The sequence below is a fragment of the Oreochromis niloticus genome, linkage group LG6, assembly GCF_001858045.2.
Source record: "Oreochromis niloticus isolate F11D_XX linkage group LG6, O_niloticus_UMD_NMBU, whole genome shotgun sequence".
Lineage (NCBI taxonomy): Eukaryota > Metazoa > Chordata > Actinopteri > Cichliformes > Cichlidae > Oreochromis > Oreochromis niloticus.
In genome coordinates, this window is record NC_031971.2 from 38578363 (window position 1) to 38596600 (window position 18238).

At 41.8% G+C, this 18238-nt stretch overlaps 2 protein-coding genes across 2 annotated transcripts in view; one reads left to right on the forward strand and one right to left on the reverse strand.

Annotated features, from left to right (window-relative positions):
* Positions 1-18238, reverse strand: part of LOC109202355 (uncharacterized) — a 31845-nt gene that overhangs the window by 4582 nt on the left and 9025 nt on the right. Inside the window, exon 2 of the mRNA XM_019359436.2 lies at positions 1042-1374. Within this exon, the coding sequence (XP_019214981.1) occupies positions 1042-1351 (310 nt within the window). The 5' untranslated portion in view covers positions 1352-1374. The remainder of the gene's footprint in view (positions 1-1041; positions 1375-18238) is intronic.
* Positions 7498-18238, forward strand: part of LOC109202495 (uncharacterized) — a 30717-nt gene continuing 19976 nt past the window's right edge. The window contains exons 1-2 of the mRNA XM_025908225.1: positions 7498-7623; positions 7719-7842. Of these exons, the coding sequence (XP_025764010.1) occupies positions 7498-7623; positions 7719-7842 (250 nt within the window). The remainder of the gene's footprint in view (positions 7624-7718; positions 7843-18238) is intronic.

The following is an 18238-nucleotide window of genomic DNA, read 5'->3' on the forward strand; positions in this document are numbered from 1 at the left end:
CGGGCACCCAACGCGTTCCTACGTGACGACATCGGAAAACTGCGGACACATGAGAACCGTTTGAACTCAATCTACACATTTTCGCTTTTTCCCTTCAAATCGCTTGGGAAAACACTATTTCACCTCATTACAGTGCTGGTTAAGGTTAGGAATAAGGTTATGGTTAGGCATAAGGTTATGGTTAAGGTTAGGGATAAGGTTAGGTTTAGGGCTGCAACACAGGGCTGGAACCCGCCGCGTACCATAAGAATGTGGAAGGTCACCATTCGCGTTCCTCAGGAACGCCGCTGGACGTGACAAAACGTCGGGATGTTACGCCTCGGGAGTGAGAACGGGCTCATAATATAATAAACTCAAACCTCTGGGTCAACGACCCAGGCATCCTAACATTTACATTTATGTTAGACTACTTTTAATTAACTGCTTTAGCCCACTTACAATGAAAATGTCAAAAAATCTAGTCATTGACCTGTGCAGTATGTTAACACTATTGGAAGTAAAAATAACTTGAACTTTTTAACTTCATATATATATATATATATACATATACAGGCGTCAAGTTGCTGGACGCCTGTCAACCACGTTGATTAGCTGCGTATATACGAATGTGAATCGCATCATTGGCTTGACTATGGGATAAGGTGGCATCGTTCTAATCCCATACGGGAGCAGCCAGTGACTTACTGACTAACACTGCAAAACAGAATTGTTAAAGTATTAATTTTAATTTCAATTCAGGTTAGATTTTTTTTTTTTTTTTGTGCGCAACGCAGATTTTCTGTGCGCAGAGCCCGTGCCAGCAGTGCGCAATTGCGCACATGCGCAGTTTAGAGGGAACATTGGTCACAGAGTCACTGTCACATCTGATAATGAGTTAATGATGCTGATGCTTTTATTGTGAAGGATGCTGAAAGGGTTTTTAATGTGACTTCATGATGTGACATTTCTATAATAAGAAGAAATAATAGTAAATAATGTGATGCTAACTAAAGTGAGTATGTCCCCAGTGTGTTTGTGTTGCGTGACTATTTTACTACTGACCCACAACAGTCACAATAAATTTTTGAGGTATCACGATGCCCTCGGTCTCACTGATGAGCTGCCTCTCATAAAGTCCGCTGTCATTAGCAGTGAGGGACTGAATGATGAGTGATCCGGTCTTTTCATCCAGCTGGTGCTTGTCTGTTGCATTTTTCTCCCATTCTCCAGCGTCGTAGTGGATTAAGACGGTACAGGTTCCCCCTTGAACATGAGACCAGATGATCCCATATTTACTGATCACTGGAGTATCTGGATTGTCGAGGGTCAGGGTCTCCCCAAAGCTCCCAGTCAGTGATTGAACGTCACTCATTCCATCAGATCGAACAACTGCCCCTGAGAGAGACACAGAGCAGGGCAACGGGAATCAAACCTTTGTTCTTTTTACCTCATTTGATCTGAATTGTTTTAGAAGCAACACGTTTCACTTTTCATGTTGTCACATTTTTCCTGTCATTAAAGAACATTTACAATTCATCCATGCTAATGCTAAAAGTGGAGTGATAACTGTGATAACTCAGCTGTGGGTTTTTAGTTTAAGAGAAACCTAATAATTGAAACTATATGACTGTGAGCTTTAAGTATAAATCTTTGGCGGGCCTTGTGTTGATCAGGCCACACAGTTAAAACATGTCTCTGCCTGCAGTTTAGTTTGATGATAATCATATGTAAGTCTATTTGTTCACTCCTGGACCCTCACCAGTTTTTCAAGTATCTTTATAACTGTGGTATTGTACGTACATTTTTACCAACCCAGCCATTTTCGGCCAATTAAAATATCTTTAGAGAACTATTTGTTGTTTTTTTTCTGCCATATCTCCCTTAGAAAGAAATATTTAATGTAAGCGAGATTTTTTAAACTGGATTTTTAACTAAATAAAGTCACAGCAAAAAAACTAATCGTGTCTTCTTGTATTAGGAATGTTGTTTGACTGGATCTCATTCCGCACCGGTTAGCACAATGCCCCACATATCCAGCTCCAGTCCCAGTCCTCAAGGAGCCACGGACTCTAATGTGACCTGTTTGCTGTGTAAAAGTCATCACTAGTCGGGATAGTTAAAAAGCTTTCTTCTTTATGAATGAGTGATACTTTTTTCCCTAATTAAACGTTTCAACATCAAGCCACACAAACTCAGCCCAAGATTACAAATCTTGGGCTCATTTACCCTGATGTTTTTGGCAAAAGGACAAAAACTTCACACCATGTAAGGCAAGGCCACAGGTCGCTGTGCTTGGAGAAGCGGCGTTATTCAAATAAATGTCTATCCCACAGTTTATCCTGTGCTGTAGGACTGAGTGTCGCTATAATAAACATGAAGGCACAGCATACAGCATTAATGTAATGTCCTGATCTATAAAACCCAAGAAATAAAAGAGATTGTACTTTCTTTTTATCAGGACTAGAAAAATAATTAAGATTTCCTGCTTTATGAGGATAAATATGTCATTGCCAACGTGAGGAATATCTCAGAGCTCTCCCAGTTTCCATAAAATCAGTTTTTTTGAAAGACATTATGGTTTACAGGAATATCCATACCATGGACCAGCTCTGCTCTCTTTAGATTGTGTGTGTGTGTAAACAGGGGAATTTCCTGTCGCAAAAAAGAGGAAAACCACTTCCGGGTGCACATGTGAGCATTGATCTGGTGTGGTATGCAGGAAATCCTTTATGTCCTATAAGACCCAGAACTCTGTTCTGGGTCTTATAGGACAGATGTTCTCACACTTTTGGGGGCCAGGGTCCCCCCCTTTTCATTTGATTAAGCCAAACTGGACGAAACTGTTGTCGTACTCTCTAATTTTAGCACTACTTTTGAATTACTTGATGAAGTGAACAGACTTAAATATTTTACCAGTGTGCTAATTAGCTCAGTCCCAGATGAGGCACATGCAGACCCCCTGCACGCAGCCCAACAGCACAGTGAGAAACATATCACTTAATATTTTAGATGAAACAGAGCTTAAGCAAAGAGAAAAGATGCTGATCAAAACTACTTCTGAAAGACAAGCAGAAGAACTCAGCATAGAGAAAATAAAGTCCCTTTCATAGTTATCAACAAGGCAACAGCATGACCTCAATGGTCCTACTCCTGACTGTAGGACCAGGTCTTAAAATGACACTTAGTTTTACTCATTACACAAATAACACACAGTTACAGGCTGCCATCTAAAATCTCTGAGTTATGTGTAGTTTGGGTGAAGGACAGGTTTTCTGTGTTGAACAGCTCTGTGATTCAGCCAGAAGCTCCTGTTTAAAAGCTTCAGGAATCAAACTTACACAGAGCATAACCACACACACGTTACTGTACACACACGTTAGTCCTCTGCACTAACATCCCAGCTGATGCAATGAACTCTAACGTGACCTGTTTGCTGTGTGAAATTTTTGTCTACACAGGTTTGACTTTAAAAAGGCAAAATATGTAAATGGTGTTGAAAAAGGAGAATTACTCACACAGAGGGACAAACACGAGGAAGAAGAAGCGGTGCATTGAAGGAGAGCAGCTCATTCCTCAGCAGCAGCAGCAGCAGAATGAGAGTGTGACAGACCTGCAGGCTAATTATAAACAAGACCCGCCCCCAATGTGACGGGCTTGTTCTCCCAGCCCACTCTCTCTTACATCTGTGTTACTGCTTCCTGCTGACTCTGAGGTTACTATTCAGACCCGTTCACAGAAATACCGCTCGCTGTTGACTCAACCACGACCTCAAGACATGTGAGGAAGAACCAGGGAAACGTTTCCACACTTGCAGTTAACAAGTGATTGAATCTGAACGCAGTTTAATAATAATAATGCCGGTGACACGTTTGTTCACCACATTGTTCTCATGAGCCCATGCAGGTGTCAGTGAAGGAATAAAAACCTCATTCATCCTGAAGTTGCTGACAAAAGGTTAAGAATAGATAAGGACCTGAACTTAGAGGATGTTTACATACCAGTGACTCAACAAGGTGAAGAGCACAAAATCTCTCAGCCCCAGCTGCCCTCCCCCAGTCCCCCAGTGCTCCCAGTCCTCCAGTCACACACTCAAACAATAACTTCCTTCAATATTCCAAATCAAAGGCAGTTTTGATTTGAATCTTTAGTTATTTTGCACCCCATGTGTGGATGGTGGCATCGATTACATGTATTAACCTGTCTCACAGTATTGTGTGAGCTCTCTGTGTGAATGATCAGAGTCAGCAACAGTCACTTTACTCTCCACACATTCAGAATTAGTGGCTATAAAACACAAATTAATTTAATGATGCTGAAGCAGTTTGAAGTTTTCAGTTTGTGGCTGTAATTTGTCCAGATGTTCTCCAGCCTGCACCGAGCAGCTCTCACACTGCTGAAGCACAGAGACGCATGTCCAGCTGATCTGGTCACCCCGAAGGTCAAGACTGGTGTATACTCAGAGGATTTCCTCTCCTGCCTGTAAGATGTGTTATCACTGCTTATTCTGACCTTCAGTCATTTACAATCAACCATTTAGAGACTTTTTTTTAACTCAAAATGATTGAAAGCATTTGAATTCTTTGTGAGTAACAGTGAATGATCTCTGTCTCTCACTTAGATCCAAGCCTCAGTGTTCGCGGGATGTTTACAGCCCTGATTCTAGAAACACTTTTAATCATTAATGATGATGAGGCCACATTAACACTTTAAACCTCGTCTGTTTAAACGTTCCAGGTCTGACACTTTAGTTTGTGGGCAGATCAAAGTGAAATTAATTGAACTGGTTTTATATTCTCAGTAACCAACAGCTGATCGATGATGTGACACAGGACAGAAGCAGCAGGATGAAGTCTGAGGTGTTCAGAGACAGACTGTCTGCTCACATCCAGATAATCAGGCGGCATTTCATAACACAGATGGACAATGACCCAAAACATACAGCCAAAGCAAACCAGGAGTTTATTAAAGCAAAGAAGAGAATATTCTTGATGCCGAGTCACCTGATCATAACCCAGTTGAGCATTTCAGTTGTTGAAGACTAAACTTCGGACAGAAAGTCCCACAAACAAACAGCGACTGAGAGCTGCTGCAGTACAGATCCAACATGAGAAAAAAGTGCACAGTCTGAAACACAAAGCTGTTTAAGAAACAGAGGAAGAGCACAGCGGAGCAGCACTTATGTATGACTTCACTTTCTTGAAGGAGGAAGCACTTTCTCTCTGCACTGACTGTTGTGTGTCTGTGACCAGCTGCAGGAACAAAGACGATGGAGCCAGTTTGAAGTCCGACTGTAGATCCTTTGCTCCACTCGACTGAAATATTATGCTTCATACTTTATGTACTTTATGTATACTTTATTGATCCTCGTCGGTAAATTCACTCAGTGAAGCAGTGGGCAGCCATTGGGGGGGAGCAGTGTGTAGGGACGGTACCTTGCTCAGGGGTACCTCAGGGTAGCCGTTCAGTGCATTCGTACCCCCAACCTTCCGATCATGGGGCTGCCACTCTATGTACTGAGCTATCCCTGCAGCGACAGTGTAAAAAGTCCAAAATCTAAGCATGCACTCAAAGTATCAGTCACACAGTTATTTGATTTTTTTTAACTTGAATATGAAACATTATTTTAATACAGATTAACGTTGCTGCTTTAACTGTAATCTGCCTGGTGTAAAAATCCCCTGAGTGGAGACACTGTCTCAGTGACTCATCCTCCGAGCTGCAGCAGCTCTGGGACCAGTTTGCAGATGTAATATTAGACTTGCATGTTTGCACTGTAATATAACAGTGAGCACAAAGTCCTGCTGCAGTTAATTCAAACTTGCTAGAAAATACAAATGAGACAAATCCTGATCTGATTTCCAAACATGGTTAAAAGTTTGAATAAGATAAACTAAAAAAAGCAGTTATTACTGAAATAAAATGTTACTGTAAGTAGTAAATACATCCCAGTACTGCAGTTTATGATTTCAGTAGTTTCAATAAATCCATAGTGTGATTAACACAGCACAGCACTAAACAAAAACACATGGCAGAGACCATCCACACAGAAATTCAATATTCAATAAGTAAGCATCAGTAAGTAAAATTCAATAAGTAAGAAATGACACATGACGACAGAGCAACAGTGAAAATTTCAAAATAAAAGTGAGAAAGGAAACAAAACGCAGAAGCACGTTTCCGAAATTCTGTTTGTGGACGAAGTTAAAGGTGTCCTCAGACTGCAGGGTCACCATAATCATGTGACACAATGAAATGCTTGGTTTGTCCAATATCACCCAGGCGTCCTCATGAACTGAAACCAGAGCTGACTGAAGACGAAAGTTTCCTGTTTCATAATGTTGATCGTCGACTTGAATTCCACAGTCTGTGGTTTTCGTTTGTGCCGGCACGCTCTCTGTTTGACAGATGAGCTGACATATTAGAGTAAACAGTTTTATTTCAATATGTTCACTTTCTATCAGGAAACGATGTCTGTGCTTCCATTAGCCCAGCTTCAGGCCTCGAGGGCCGGTGTCCTGCAGGTTTTAGATCTCACCTTGGGTCAACACACCTGAATCACATGATTAGTTCATCACCAGGCCTCTGGAGAACTTCAGGACATGTTGAGGAGGTCATTTAGCCATTTAAATCAGCTGTGTTGGATCAAGGACACATCTAAAACCTGCAGGACACCGGCCCTCGAGGCCTGGAGTTCCCCACACCTACTTTAGGCTGTGTGGCTCTGACCTTGCAGTAACAGCAGCTCATGGTCCTTTTAACATGAAGTTATAATAAGTATAAAGTTGCTGTCTGTCATATAGAATAGAATAGAATAGAATAGAATAGAATAGAATAGAATAGCTCTTTAATATCACTGTTACAAGAACAATGAAAGGCAGTTTGGCATCTCTGCATGTTGGATGTTGGTTGCATTAAAATATAAATACAAATACGTTTCATAAATAAGGTGTAATGTCTATGAGTGTTGGCAGTGCAGTTATCCTCCAATCAGGGTGGAGGAAGGGCATGTTTGACAGCCTGTGGGTAAAAACTTCTATTGAGTCTGTTTGTCTTTGACCGGATGGACCTGCAGATTTTATAATGGTGTTACTGGTGTGGATTAGGGAACAGTCATGGGTAAAAAGTGAGTATAAGAGGGGACTGAGGACACACCCCTGTGGGACACCCACATTCAGAATGAGGGTGGAGGAGGTGTGCTCTCCCATTCTGACGTTCTGGGGTCTGTTGCTCAGGAAGTCCAGTATCCAGCTGCACAGTGAGCTGCTGAGTCCTAAGTTGCTTAGTTTATCAACCACTATGTGGGGTTGAGCTATATTGAAGGCAGAGCTGAAGTCCACAAACAGCATTCTCACATAGGTGTTACTACAGTCCAGGTGTGTGAGGGCTGTGTGAAGAGCTGTTATTATGGCATCCTCTGTCGACCTGTTTGCCCTGTATGCAAACTGGTGTGGATCGAGGTTTGCAGGGATGGCAGCTTTAATGTGTGACATGATGAGCTGTTCGAAACATTTGGTAATTATGGCTTTTCAAGCAAGTGGACGATGGTCACTCAAGCAGCTCACTGTGTTCTTCTTTGGCACTGGAACGATGGAGGCTGACTTAAAGCAGGATGGTACTACAGACTGTCGCAGGTTGAAGATGGTGGTGAAAACCTCTGCTAGTTGGTCTGCACATGCTTTAAGCACTCTACCGGCTACACCGTCAGGACCAGCTGCTTGCCTCGTGTTGACTCGGTGCAGTGTGGCTCTGACCTGGTGATGCTCCAGCTGGATGGGAGCGTCATCCCTCTCTGTAAGGCAGGATGGGTGATGGTGTCCCTGTTGTCTGGGTTAAAGCGGGCGAAGAAATGGTTTAGGGTGTCAGGTGATGTCCGGAGAGTTGATTTGTGTGCAACTGTCTTTGTAGCCAGTGAGTGTCTTGATCCCCTGCCACATGTTTCTGGAGTTGTTTGTGTTAAAGTGTTCCTCGATGCGCTGTTTGTATTTGCGCTTGGCTTCTTTTATGCCTTTAACCAGAGATCGGCGTGCCTCTTTGTAGACTTGTTGGTCTCCTGATTTGAAGGCGCTGTCACGTGCTCTTAGTAGGGCTCTCACTTCACTGTTGAGCCATGGCTTCTGGTTCGGGATATAAAAACCAAATAGAAAACACAGCCAGCAGCCACAAACATGACTCCAAACTCCTGGAGATTTTCTCTCCACTCACTCACCTACTGCTAAACTGAGCCTCTGAGAGAATCTAGCTGCTGTTTATCAACCCTCAGAAGGATTAAAAGGCCAAAACACTGAGAGGTCCAAATTCACGACCATTCTGGGACTGACCCGAATATCCCGTCTGCACTGTGACAGTAACTGTGGAAGTCTGCGGCGTGCATTTAAAGTGCCGTGCAGACAAACAGCTCTCACTGGGAGGTCGGCCACAATCCTTAACTCATTCAACAAGCCACTGTGGAAATGTGCACAGTGGGTCACTGAGGCAGGAAACACTCGGGGTATCATGGTTTCCTCGGACGAGTGATGCAACACAAAAAAGAAAAACTGTTTCATTACGCAGATGTTAAAGTGCACAAAGTGGTGTTTGATGTTTCTGATGAACAGCTCTTAGTCCCTCTGAGCCTGGAAGGTTTTTTTCAGGGTAAATCAGATTAATACCAACTCATGTGTTTTAACACAAACTAGACCAAACTGTAAAACTCACCATGACATATGTGACACCAGAGGGAAAGTGAACCCAAAAGACAAACATTTTTTCCCAAGAAAATGATCTGGTTTGTCATCATAAAGGGAAAATTCACATGTGTGCATTGCTTTAACATGTGATGGTTGGTCAACAGTCACTCACAGATATCACCTGTCAGACAGACGTGCAACTAATGCACTGAAACCTCAGACTACATAATCCAAAATATAAAGAATCATAAATACAGATGATAAACTTAACTCATCAAAACAGGACAAACCAAACGTTAAACCATTTCAAACCTGGGCTGTTACATATTTGTAAAGTTCATAAGCTACACACAGATCAGACGAGGGCTGGTTTAAGGTCTAAAGAAAGAAAACAACAACTGCAACATTAAACTTCATAAACACCATAAAACCAGGGAGTGACAGCGTCCTCATCAGGTTCTTGGTTGCTTTGTTCACGTCTGACAGATAATCTGACAGGAGCCACACATGGACACTGGCTCTGTCCTGTCTTATATATCGTTGTCCTTCAGCTGAGTAACAGCCACGTCCACCTGCTGTGGGGGAAGGTGGATGTTGACTAATGAATTGGGACTAACTAAAGCTAATGGGACCTGCTCACATAAGCACATAAACTTTACGATAACCATGTTGGATTTGACACGTTTGTCTGTGCCGACATCAACACTTAGAAAGGACGGAGAAACTGAACATGCAGATACTTTTAATAGGTCATGTTGTTTTAGAGTCACGTGTCTGAGCTAAAGCTTCAAACAGCTCCAATAAAAGCTTCATATGACAGAAACTACTGCAGTACATACAGATCATCATGGAGTGAAATGGTAAATGGCCTGTATTTATATAGCGCTTTACTAGTCCCTAAGGACCCCAAAGCGCTTTACACATTCAGTCATCCACACATTCACACACTGGTGATGGCAGCTACAGTGTAGCCACAGCCACCCTGGGGCGCACTGACAGAGGCGAGGCTGCCGGACACTGGCGCCACCGGGCCCTCTGACCACCACCAGTAGGCAACGGGTGAAGTGTCTTGCCCAAGGACACAACGACCGAGGCTGTTGGAGCCAGGGCTCGAACCAGCAACCTTCCGATTACAAGGCGAACTCCCAACTCTTGAGCCACGATCGCCCCACGAGTGAAGGAGAAAGCGTGTGACACAGTCGGGTCTTAAACAAACAGTCATGTGAGGCTTTTGTTTCAGCACCAAAGGTGTGTCTGTAGCAGCAGATTGACAGACGTTACCTGCAGGAACATGAAACAGGTTGTTGTGATGAGAGCTGTGAGGCTGTCAATAACCAGCTGAACGAGAATGAAGCTGGAGGTTAATGAAATCATGTTGTAGCCATTTTATTGAATTCTTATGAATCATTATTGTTTTTTATTTAAAACAGTAAGAATATACTGAAGCTAGTTTTGCTATTTAAATCTGTAATCTTGGAAAAGTTGTGATTAGTTTGGTAACTTTTGGACGCTCCCAAGATCACGCTGTGGGGGGGTGGAAATGTTTGTTTTGTTTGTCAAACGTCAGGTGGGACGACGGGAGGGTCAGAAATGATTTTCTGACCAGTTGTTTTTGGCTTTTTCAGCTTTTTTTTGACAGATACAGTGAAGAGAGGACAGGAAAGAAGAGAGAAGGGAGGTCAGGCAGCAAAGGGCCGCTGGTCGGACTCACAGAGCTAAACCAGCTTTGGTGCTTTATAAATAAAGCAGTGAATCGGCTGTATTTACACTTCAGTCCACATTCGACACTGTTAGCGTGTGAATTCCACTTTAATGTGCACCGGTCACCTCATATGTTTTACAAAATGCTCACCATGAAACACTCCAGTTTAAATATTTGATGAGAAAACAACAAACTGCCTAATTTAACCCGACAAATTAAAGCTGCACGCTCTTTAAACTCAGCTGCAGGGTTTAAGTAACAGACTGGTTGATGTGATTGTAAAATAATGAAGAGCAGGATGAGGGACTTCCTGATAGCTGCTTCTCACTAATGTCATGATGGTAGCAGTTGGCTGAGACTAACTCAGCACCACCCAGACTCCAGTTACTCATGTCTGCTGCAGTTAATGCTGATGCACGGGGACGAAGCATGAGGATTACACAAACACACACAGGCCCATAATCAGCCCTGTTAGCTCAGGTTAAACTTTTGGATTAGATTCTTCAGGGATCATGTTGTAAACCAGCGATCAGAGAGGAGAAGCCAGAGTGACTGATGTGAGATCAGTGCAGGTGTGGTCGATTGATTCCAGGTGATCAAATATTTTATGAAAGTCAGAATCAAACATGAGCTCATAATCCTGCTCTTTGGTGTAATCCTGTAAACCTGCATCAGAAGCAGAGCGTGATGCGCTCAGACTGAGAACACACGTGTCAGTGACCTCTCATCATGACCCCTGAGGGACCCGTTTTAGCTTTTATCTATTTGGGCTGTTTTCAGGCTGATGTCGTCCCGCCTGTGAAAATGACTCACGGTCATTCATGTGTTTGTTTTTCCTGTTTCATTAGAAGAATAATTCTTCATAACTCTGACACTGTTCCCACCTCCACTGCAGAGGCCGCTTTGACAAAGAGACAAAAATGTCTCGAACACGAACAACACCAACAAGCTGTACTTTGGTTGTGAGTCTTTGTTACACACTAAACTACACTCAGTCTCATCAGAGCTGACATGAACTACATTTAGACTCTATTATATGAGAGTTAGCCTTTATCATAAAAAGACAGTAGTTTCAATGGATCTTTATTTGACATAATTTCACTTTATTAGTGCTCATTAAAGGAAACTGTTCCTGGAGTCAAACATCATCTGGGAGTCAGTTCAGAGTCTCTGAGCTTCAGTTATTATTAGAAATCATTTAAATGTAGCTGCTGTGGATTTTAAAGCTGTTATTACACAGCTGCCAACCACAAACTGTTTCCATTTCTCCCCGAGGCCACCTTTGTGCACTTGTTTCTTCCTCTCTGGTATGAAGGGTGTGTGCAGCCTGCTAAGTCTCTCTCAAAGGCAGTGCATGCTTTAAACACAGATGGGCAACGACCGAAAACATACAGCCAAAGTGACCCAGGCTCAGTGACAGGTTTGTTAAACTGAAACACAAAGCTGTCTTAAACAACAGAGGAAGAGCACAGCCGAGCAGGACTTATGTATGACTCCCCTTTTTGAAGGAGGAAGCACTTTCTCTCTGCACTGACTGTTGTGTGTCTGTGACCAGCTGTTGTATGGTAATTAAAAGGGTAAGTTCAGAGCAGCCAGGTGACCCTGATGACCTGATCATCAGTAGGTGTGAGAACCTCTGTTACAGCAGAGGCTTCAGTTTGCTGGTCATCATAATCAGAGAGAATCTAGCTGCTGCTTATCAACCTGAGAAGGATTAAAAGGCCAAAACAATGAAAGGTCCAAATTCAGGACCACTCTGGGACTGAGCCGATTATCCCGTCTGCACTGTGACAGTAACTGTGGAAGTCTGTGGTGTGCATTTGAATGCAGTGCAGACAAACAGCTCTCACTGTGAGGTCGGCCACAAACCTCAACTCATTCAACAAGCCACTGTGGAAATGTGCACAGTGGTTCACGCCCACAGAGTGCTTCAATGATGAAACTCAAAAAAGTAAAACAGTTTTGTTACGCAGGTGTTTAAACCGGTATTTGATGATTTGATGAACACCCCTTACTTCATCTTAACCTGGAAGGTTTTTTCAGGCTGAAGCTCAACAGGTCTTAAAATCAGGTTTAAACCACCAAAGTTTCTCTGAGGTGGTTTTAACCTGTTTCCCAAGAAAATGGTCTGGTTTGTCATCATAAAGGGAAAATTCACATGTGTGCATTGGTTTAACATGTGACAGCTGGTCAACAGTCACTCACAGATATCAGCTAGCTAGTTTTAGCTAGCTGATATCTGTGGCCTTTCTGTTTAGTTAGCATGTGCACAGGTTGCAGGTCACCATCCAGACCACAGCTACAGTATTCAGTATTCACAGTTTCTGTGGTTCAGGCTGTACTACAAACCCCCACATGTACTCAGTTAGTGGCAGGTATCACTCTGACTGAAACAGATGAACCAGTAACCATGAGCCATCAGTCAGATATTCTTTATTCCTCGCCGACTTCTAGAAGCCACAAACAGATTTGAGGTTAAAATCATTATGTGATATGTCAGCATTTAATTCAAGAGAGAGGGAAGAATCACCACCCACATAAAAAAAGAAGTTGTGGCTGCTGTGGAAAGTCGACAGGAGACATAATGAGGCCATTGTTAAGGTTCCTGCTGCAGTAATCACATTACTCCAGTGCAAATATCCCTTTATTAGACGTGATGCCAGCGTTCACGGTTCCTCTGTGTAAACACAGAGATAGAAAATGTATATTTCTATCTAGCTGTAACATGATGCAACTGTTGTAGCACTGCTGTAACCTGATCTGACTGTTCACAAAGCAGCCATGCAGAGAGAGAGAGAGAGAGAGAGAGAGAGCAGAGTTTAGAGGAAAAGCTGGTCCCTCACAATCCAAGCAGATATGATGAGCAGAGGCAGGCAGGACTGAACTTTACTGCTTTATTGCTCGAAAATACAAAAAACTAAATGCAAGGAACACAAAAGATAACTGAATATTGCCTAAGCTAATGAGGAACTCTGGACACAAAGGAAACTAACATAAACAAGAAACTATGAGGCAGAATTAGAGACAATGAAACACAGAGGGAAAAAGAACAAGCAGAAGAGCTCCAACCCAAACCTCTTCTTAACCTGAAATAAAGCAAAAAACTATAAAATTATACGAAACTATAATAATAAGATACCAAAGAAGAATGAATAACCCCCCCACAAACTCAAAACCATGATGGGGGGCCGGTGAGGGGGCAGGAAGTTTAATCATGTAATCACAGTATGACACAGTCCAGCCCTCGGCCATCAGACTGGCTGCACGTGAAAACCAGTTTAAGTTTGGCACAAACTGGAAAACATACCTAAGTTAACCTGTTAGCGGTCGCTTCCTTTGTTACTGTGAAGTGAAGACAGTGAATAATGAAAGGAACAATATTAAATGTGCAGACATGCTGGCAGAGGTTCAGCTCTGACTGCTTTACTTATTTTGGTTAAGTTGACTAAGAAAGTTTCAGCAGCTTATAACACGACAGTGTTAGGATGCCTGGGTCGTTGACCCAGTTTGCTTTGCTTTGCTTTGTATGCTCGTTTTCCTGTGCCAGCAAATAAAGCTGAGTATTTTGAGTTCATCCCTTGAGTTTGAGTCCTGCATTTTGGGTCCACCACTCCTCCTTGCCTGCCTGCCACACAGCCAACCTTAACAGACAGCTGCACATGAGAGAAACAGGTTGCTGTGGTGTTGAGTGCTGCAGATGTGGGAACTTTAACTTGTGGCCGAAACAATATAAAACCCACAGAATCTAAATCCTCAGTGATAAACACGACTAACAAACGGATCCATTTTCTGCTCTCTTGTTATTACAGCGTGTGGTCTGTTACCACTGTTTGTGACTTTACTGCACATCTTCCTGTGTTCCTGTGATTCAGGGAAAGTGTTCAGCTGTGGACCAGGACATGTTCAGCATGCGTTACCATGGTTACCAACATTGAGAACTCTGATTTCAGACCCCTCACACCTCGAATTAACATCTCTTTATACTGCACCGCTTGTGTTGGTTGAGCTATCTGGCTGACAGCTGTTTCCCGTCATCAGCCGGTCTTTGGTATAAACCATAAATCTTAAAAATCAGTCTTGTACCACCAGTCTTGTAAAGCACCCACCCTCCAACCACAGACAGGCCGCTGTGTTTCCATTGCTGAGTGTGTGTGTGTGTGTGTGTGTGTGCGCGCGCGCAGTGGGGGAGTGCGGTCTCTCACAAACAGTGAGAGCTTTAACCTTCATCCCTTCAGGCCTGTGGGTTTATGACTCCTAACTGTTCTGTCAGATTCACAGTGACAAAGTGTAACAAACAAAAATCAACTTTTTGTCTCCAGAAAAAATCAATAAAAAGATGACAAACACAAAGCAAACTAAGGCAGTGTTAAGGATGTTAAAATAGAAACAATCAAACAGGTCTCAGTCATGTGATCACTGCTCATACAGGAAACAGTAACCAGTCATCGACCCACTTCCTGTCGGTCCTTTTGGCTTGAACAGGGGGAACTGAAGCTCGCTGTGTTTGGTTTTGTGCTGTGTCATCATGACTGAGCATCTCCTCCCAACTCCCAAAGAATCTGCACCAACAGGATTCTTGGATCTTTCTCTGACTCTAGACCAGAATCGGCTCATTACAAAACAGGAAAGACCAACTGATCCAGCAGAGCCTCAGCTCACTTGATCCAGAATATAGAGGAGAAAAAGCCAAACTGGTCAAACATGCCACACAAGGCTGTCGCATATATGGTAAGAAATCCTCTGACACACAGGAAGGGCAAGACACACACACACACACACACACACACACACACAGCTGCTAACACCAGGCCCCTTAAAGAGGTGAAACTCACATTACTGGAAACATAACAAAGTGCCATCAATCAGAACCAGAAGACCCGAGACACAGAGGGAACTGTAACACTGGCTCATCACAGAACAAATACTACACTGTAAAATGTAATTCTAGATGTTTGTTGTTTCAACATATTATTCTATATCAGTTTGACGATAGATGACTGAAGTTGTTGTTATAACATAGAATTACAAGTTAAAAACGTCCCAATTACACCAAAAAAAGCTAACTTGAAAACTCGTGTCCAGCTAAATCAGCAACTTATGTGAACTTGACAATGTGGGTAAGTTGAGCACAGCAGGATTCAAAACTGCCTCACGTGACTGCTACCGAGGTGCATCATGGGGAATTGGCGGTTAACGACATGCTCACTTTACTTGGACGTTTCCTAATCGTCTTCTTTGGAATATGCTTTCAAGGTGAGTAACATTGGTTATAACTATAAGGAAAGAGAGCTACAAAAGTTGGAACATGTTTTGAATCTATGGCATGATGTGTGTTTTTCTCTTTTACCGAAATGTTTGCTTTAGCTAATGTAGCTTTAGCCGACAAGGTCCAGCTTGTGTGTCATGACCAAACTTGACCTAATAAACTGACATATGGCCTTTTTTATGGGTTTAATGTGGCACTGACCAAATCACAAGTATTGTGCCGCTAGCTTTAAGGTTCTGCACTCAACCACTGTTGCGATATTAGCAAGCTAACTCAGCTAATTAATAAAGCTTATTTCATATTGTCTCTGTACTTGTAAATTTCTTTCAAGTTCACAGGCTGTTGTATTTTGGTGGAAGTTCATTTTGGCAATATTTCCAATAACTGGCTGGGTTCAAAAAGAACTTTTTGGCAGGACTCGGATGCTTGTTGTCATCTGTTTACCCCTATGTAATCACTTAAGTTGTTATTAACTGCTGCATGCTAAGCTGCAAGAGTGCACTGAGGACTGAGACAAAATATGGTCTACAAACCAGCATTATATTAGTTTTTATCAGATAGTCCTCCAGTGTGTTTATTTTTTGCTTTAATTCTATTGTGCAGTTATTTGTTACCCTGAAATGCTTTATGCTTAACAACAGCTCACTATTTTGACTTATTTTTGAACTCTTGTGACTAGTATGACTAGATTGTGTGAGTTTCCATACTAAAAGAGCTGTAGTAATAAAATAATTGGCATCAGAGACACTGATTTTTGGCATGGTATACTGCAGAAGTTTTTTTTTTTTTGCATAATTTACCTTTTAATTAAACTGCATTCTCTGTATTGTAACAAAACTAACATTGTTTATATGTCAGAAAATTAGCAAACATGAATAAATGGCGAAAACAATATAATTATAACATATATTTTTATTTTACTTATTTTAGGTCTGTGAAGCCAAACTTGATGCTGGGGATTTATTTTTGTCAGTGGAGTCAAATGGTAAGTTACAATTTGTGCATTTTGTCATACTGGAAACACCACAGATTATATTGTAACTTAATAGCTCTGTAGAACAAATGATATAAGTAATATGGCACTATTGATGATCACATGCAGGTGGCATAAACTAAATATTCAGACCTGTTACCAACAAGTGATTCATTAACAAAAGCAATGGAGCAGACCGTTTAGGTTCTTGTGGTTGTAATAACATCCATAACTGCAAGTTTGTCATTAATTTATTTTCACAGGTCTAGATGATCACATCTGTCTTTGTCATTTAAATGAGGTGGACTTGCAAACTTTGCACTCTTTTGGGTAAATTGCTGTCCACTACATATACACAGAATGTGCACAGTATTTCAGATCTAAAAAGGGAGTATGTAATGGACTTGCTGGCTTTAATGTAAAAAGCCTGTTGTGTAACTTTAATGAGGCAGTTGGACTAAAACAGTATTGCTCATCAAGGTAAACATCTGAGGAATAAGGAAACTGTTACTTGTCCTTTTACTCAGTGTTCTTTTAATCGCACGTTTACTAAAGTTTTACATCACATAAGTCATTTTCACAATCATTCTACTTTAAAAGATTTCAAGACAGAGCTTATTGTTCTCTGAACTTCCTTGTTCGCTGAACGGCAGGTAAAGTGCATCTTTTTGTTTGTTTGCTTTTGTGTGTTTGTGTTTTCTCTAATGGGCCTCAGATGACTGTTTGCTTAAATTTGGGTCTCAAAGAATCTTTTTTTTTATTCTGCCTGTACTCTCCACCCCTCTTCTTCTATTGCTCAGGTTGAAGCAGAATTTGCCCGTCTTACATCTGTTGACCTGAAAGGGTTCCTTTTTGCTGTGCTTGACCATTATGGAGAGGTTCGTGGAGCTGTACAAAATCAAGAGCGGCATAGGAGGGCTAACTAGGCTCATAAGATGCTTCGGTGATGATGTAAGTGTTCAACTGCGAAATGTTCTCCTTTGTTTAAGTTTTAGGTTATCCAGTTCAACTGATGAACTCATTGAAAGAAAGCTGATAAGTAAAGTCTGTCATCATATTTCACAACTGGACATTTAGTGTGGTAACTTTTACAGAATCTGTGTATATTGGTGGTAGGTTGGATATCATATTCTACTTGAATGTCCTGATAAGCCTGATTCAAAATCTCCAATGATAATCATATATTGATGGAATTATGTATCAAAAAGCTGTGAATTTGGAGCTGTCTACATGCTTCATAAACACTGTTTAAAAAGTGTTTTTGTTTTCTTTTTGACTTCTTTGACCAGAGCCCTACACAAAGGAAGAGGACAGAGGACCTCATTTTCTAAAGGAAGATCCCTCACACACTTTCAAGACTGTGAAGGTTAGCATTGTTTCTTTTAGTAAATTTAATAATGACAGCACCACAGTGGATTTTAAATGAAACATGTGGCATCTATGAAACAACAGATGCCACATGATAACATGTGTACTTTTTCCTCACCAAATGTATTATTACAAGATCTTTGACACTGGATTTGGTCTGGGTTTCAGAGAAACTAACTGGCAAGCTAGCATTGATATTATTAGTGTCTTGTGTTTATTCATGTCTTCACCAGGGTCTTTGACATTTCGCTGCTGTACTGTTCACTTCAGCTTTACGTTTGATT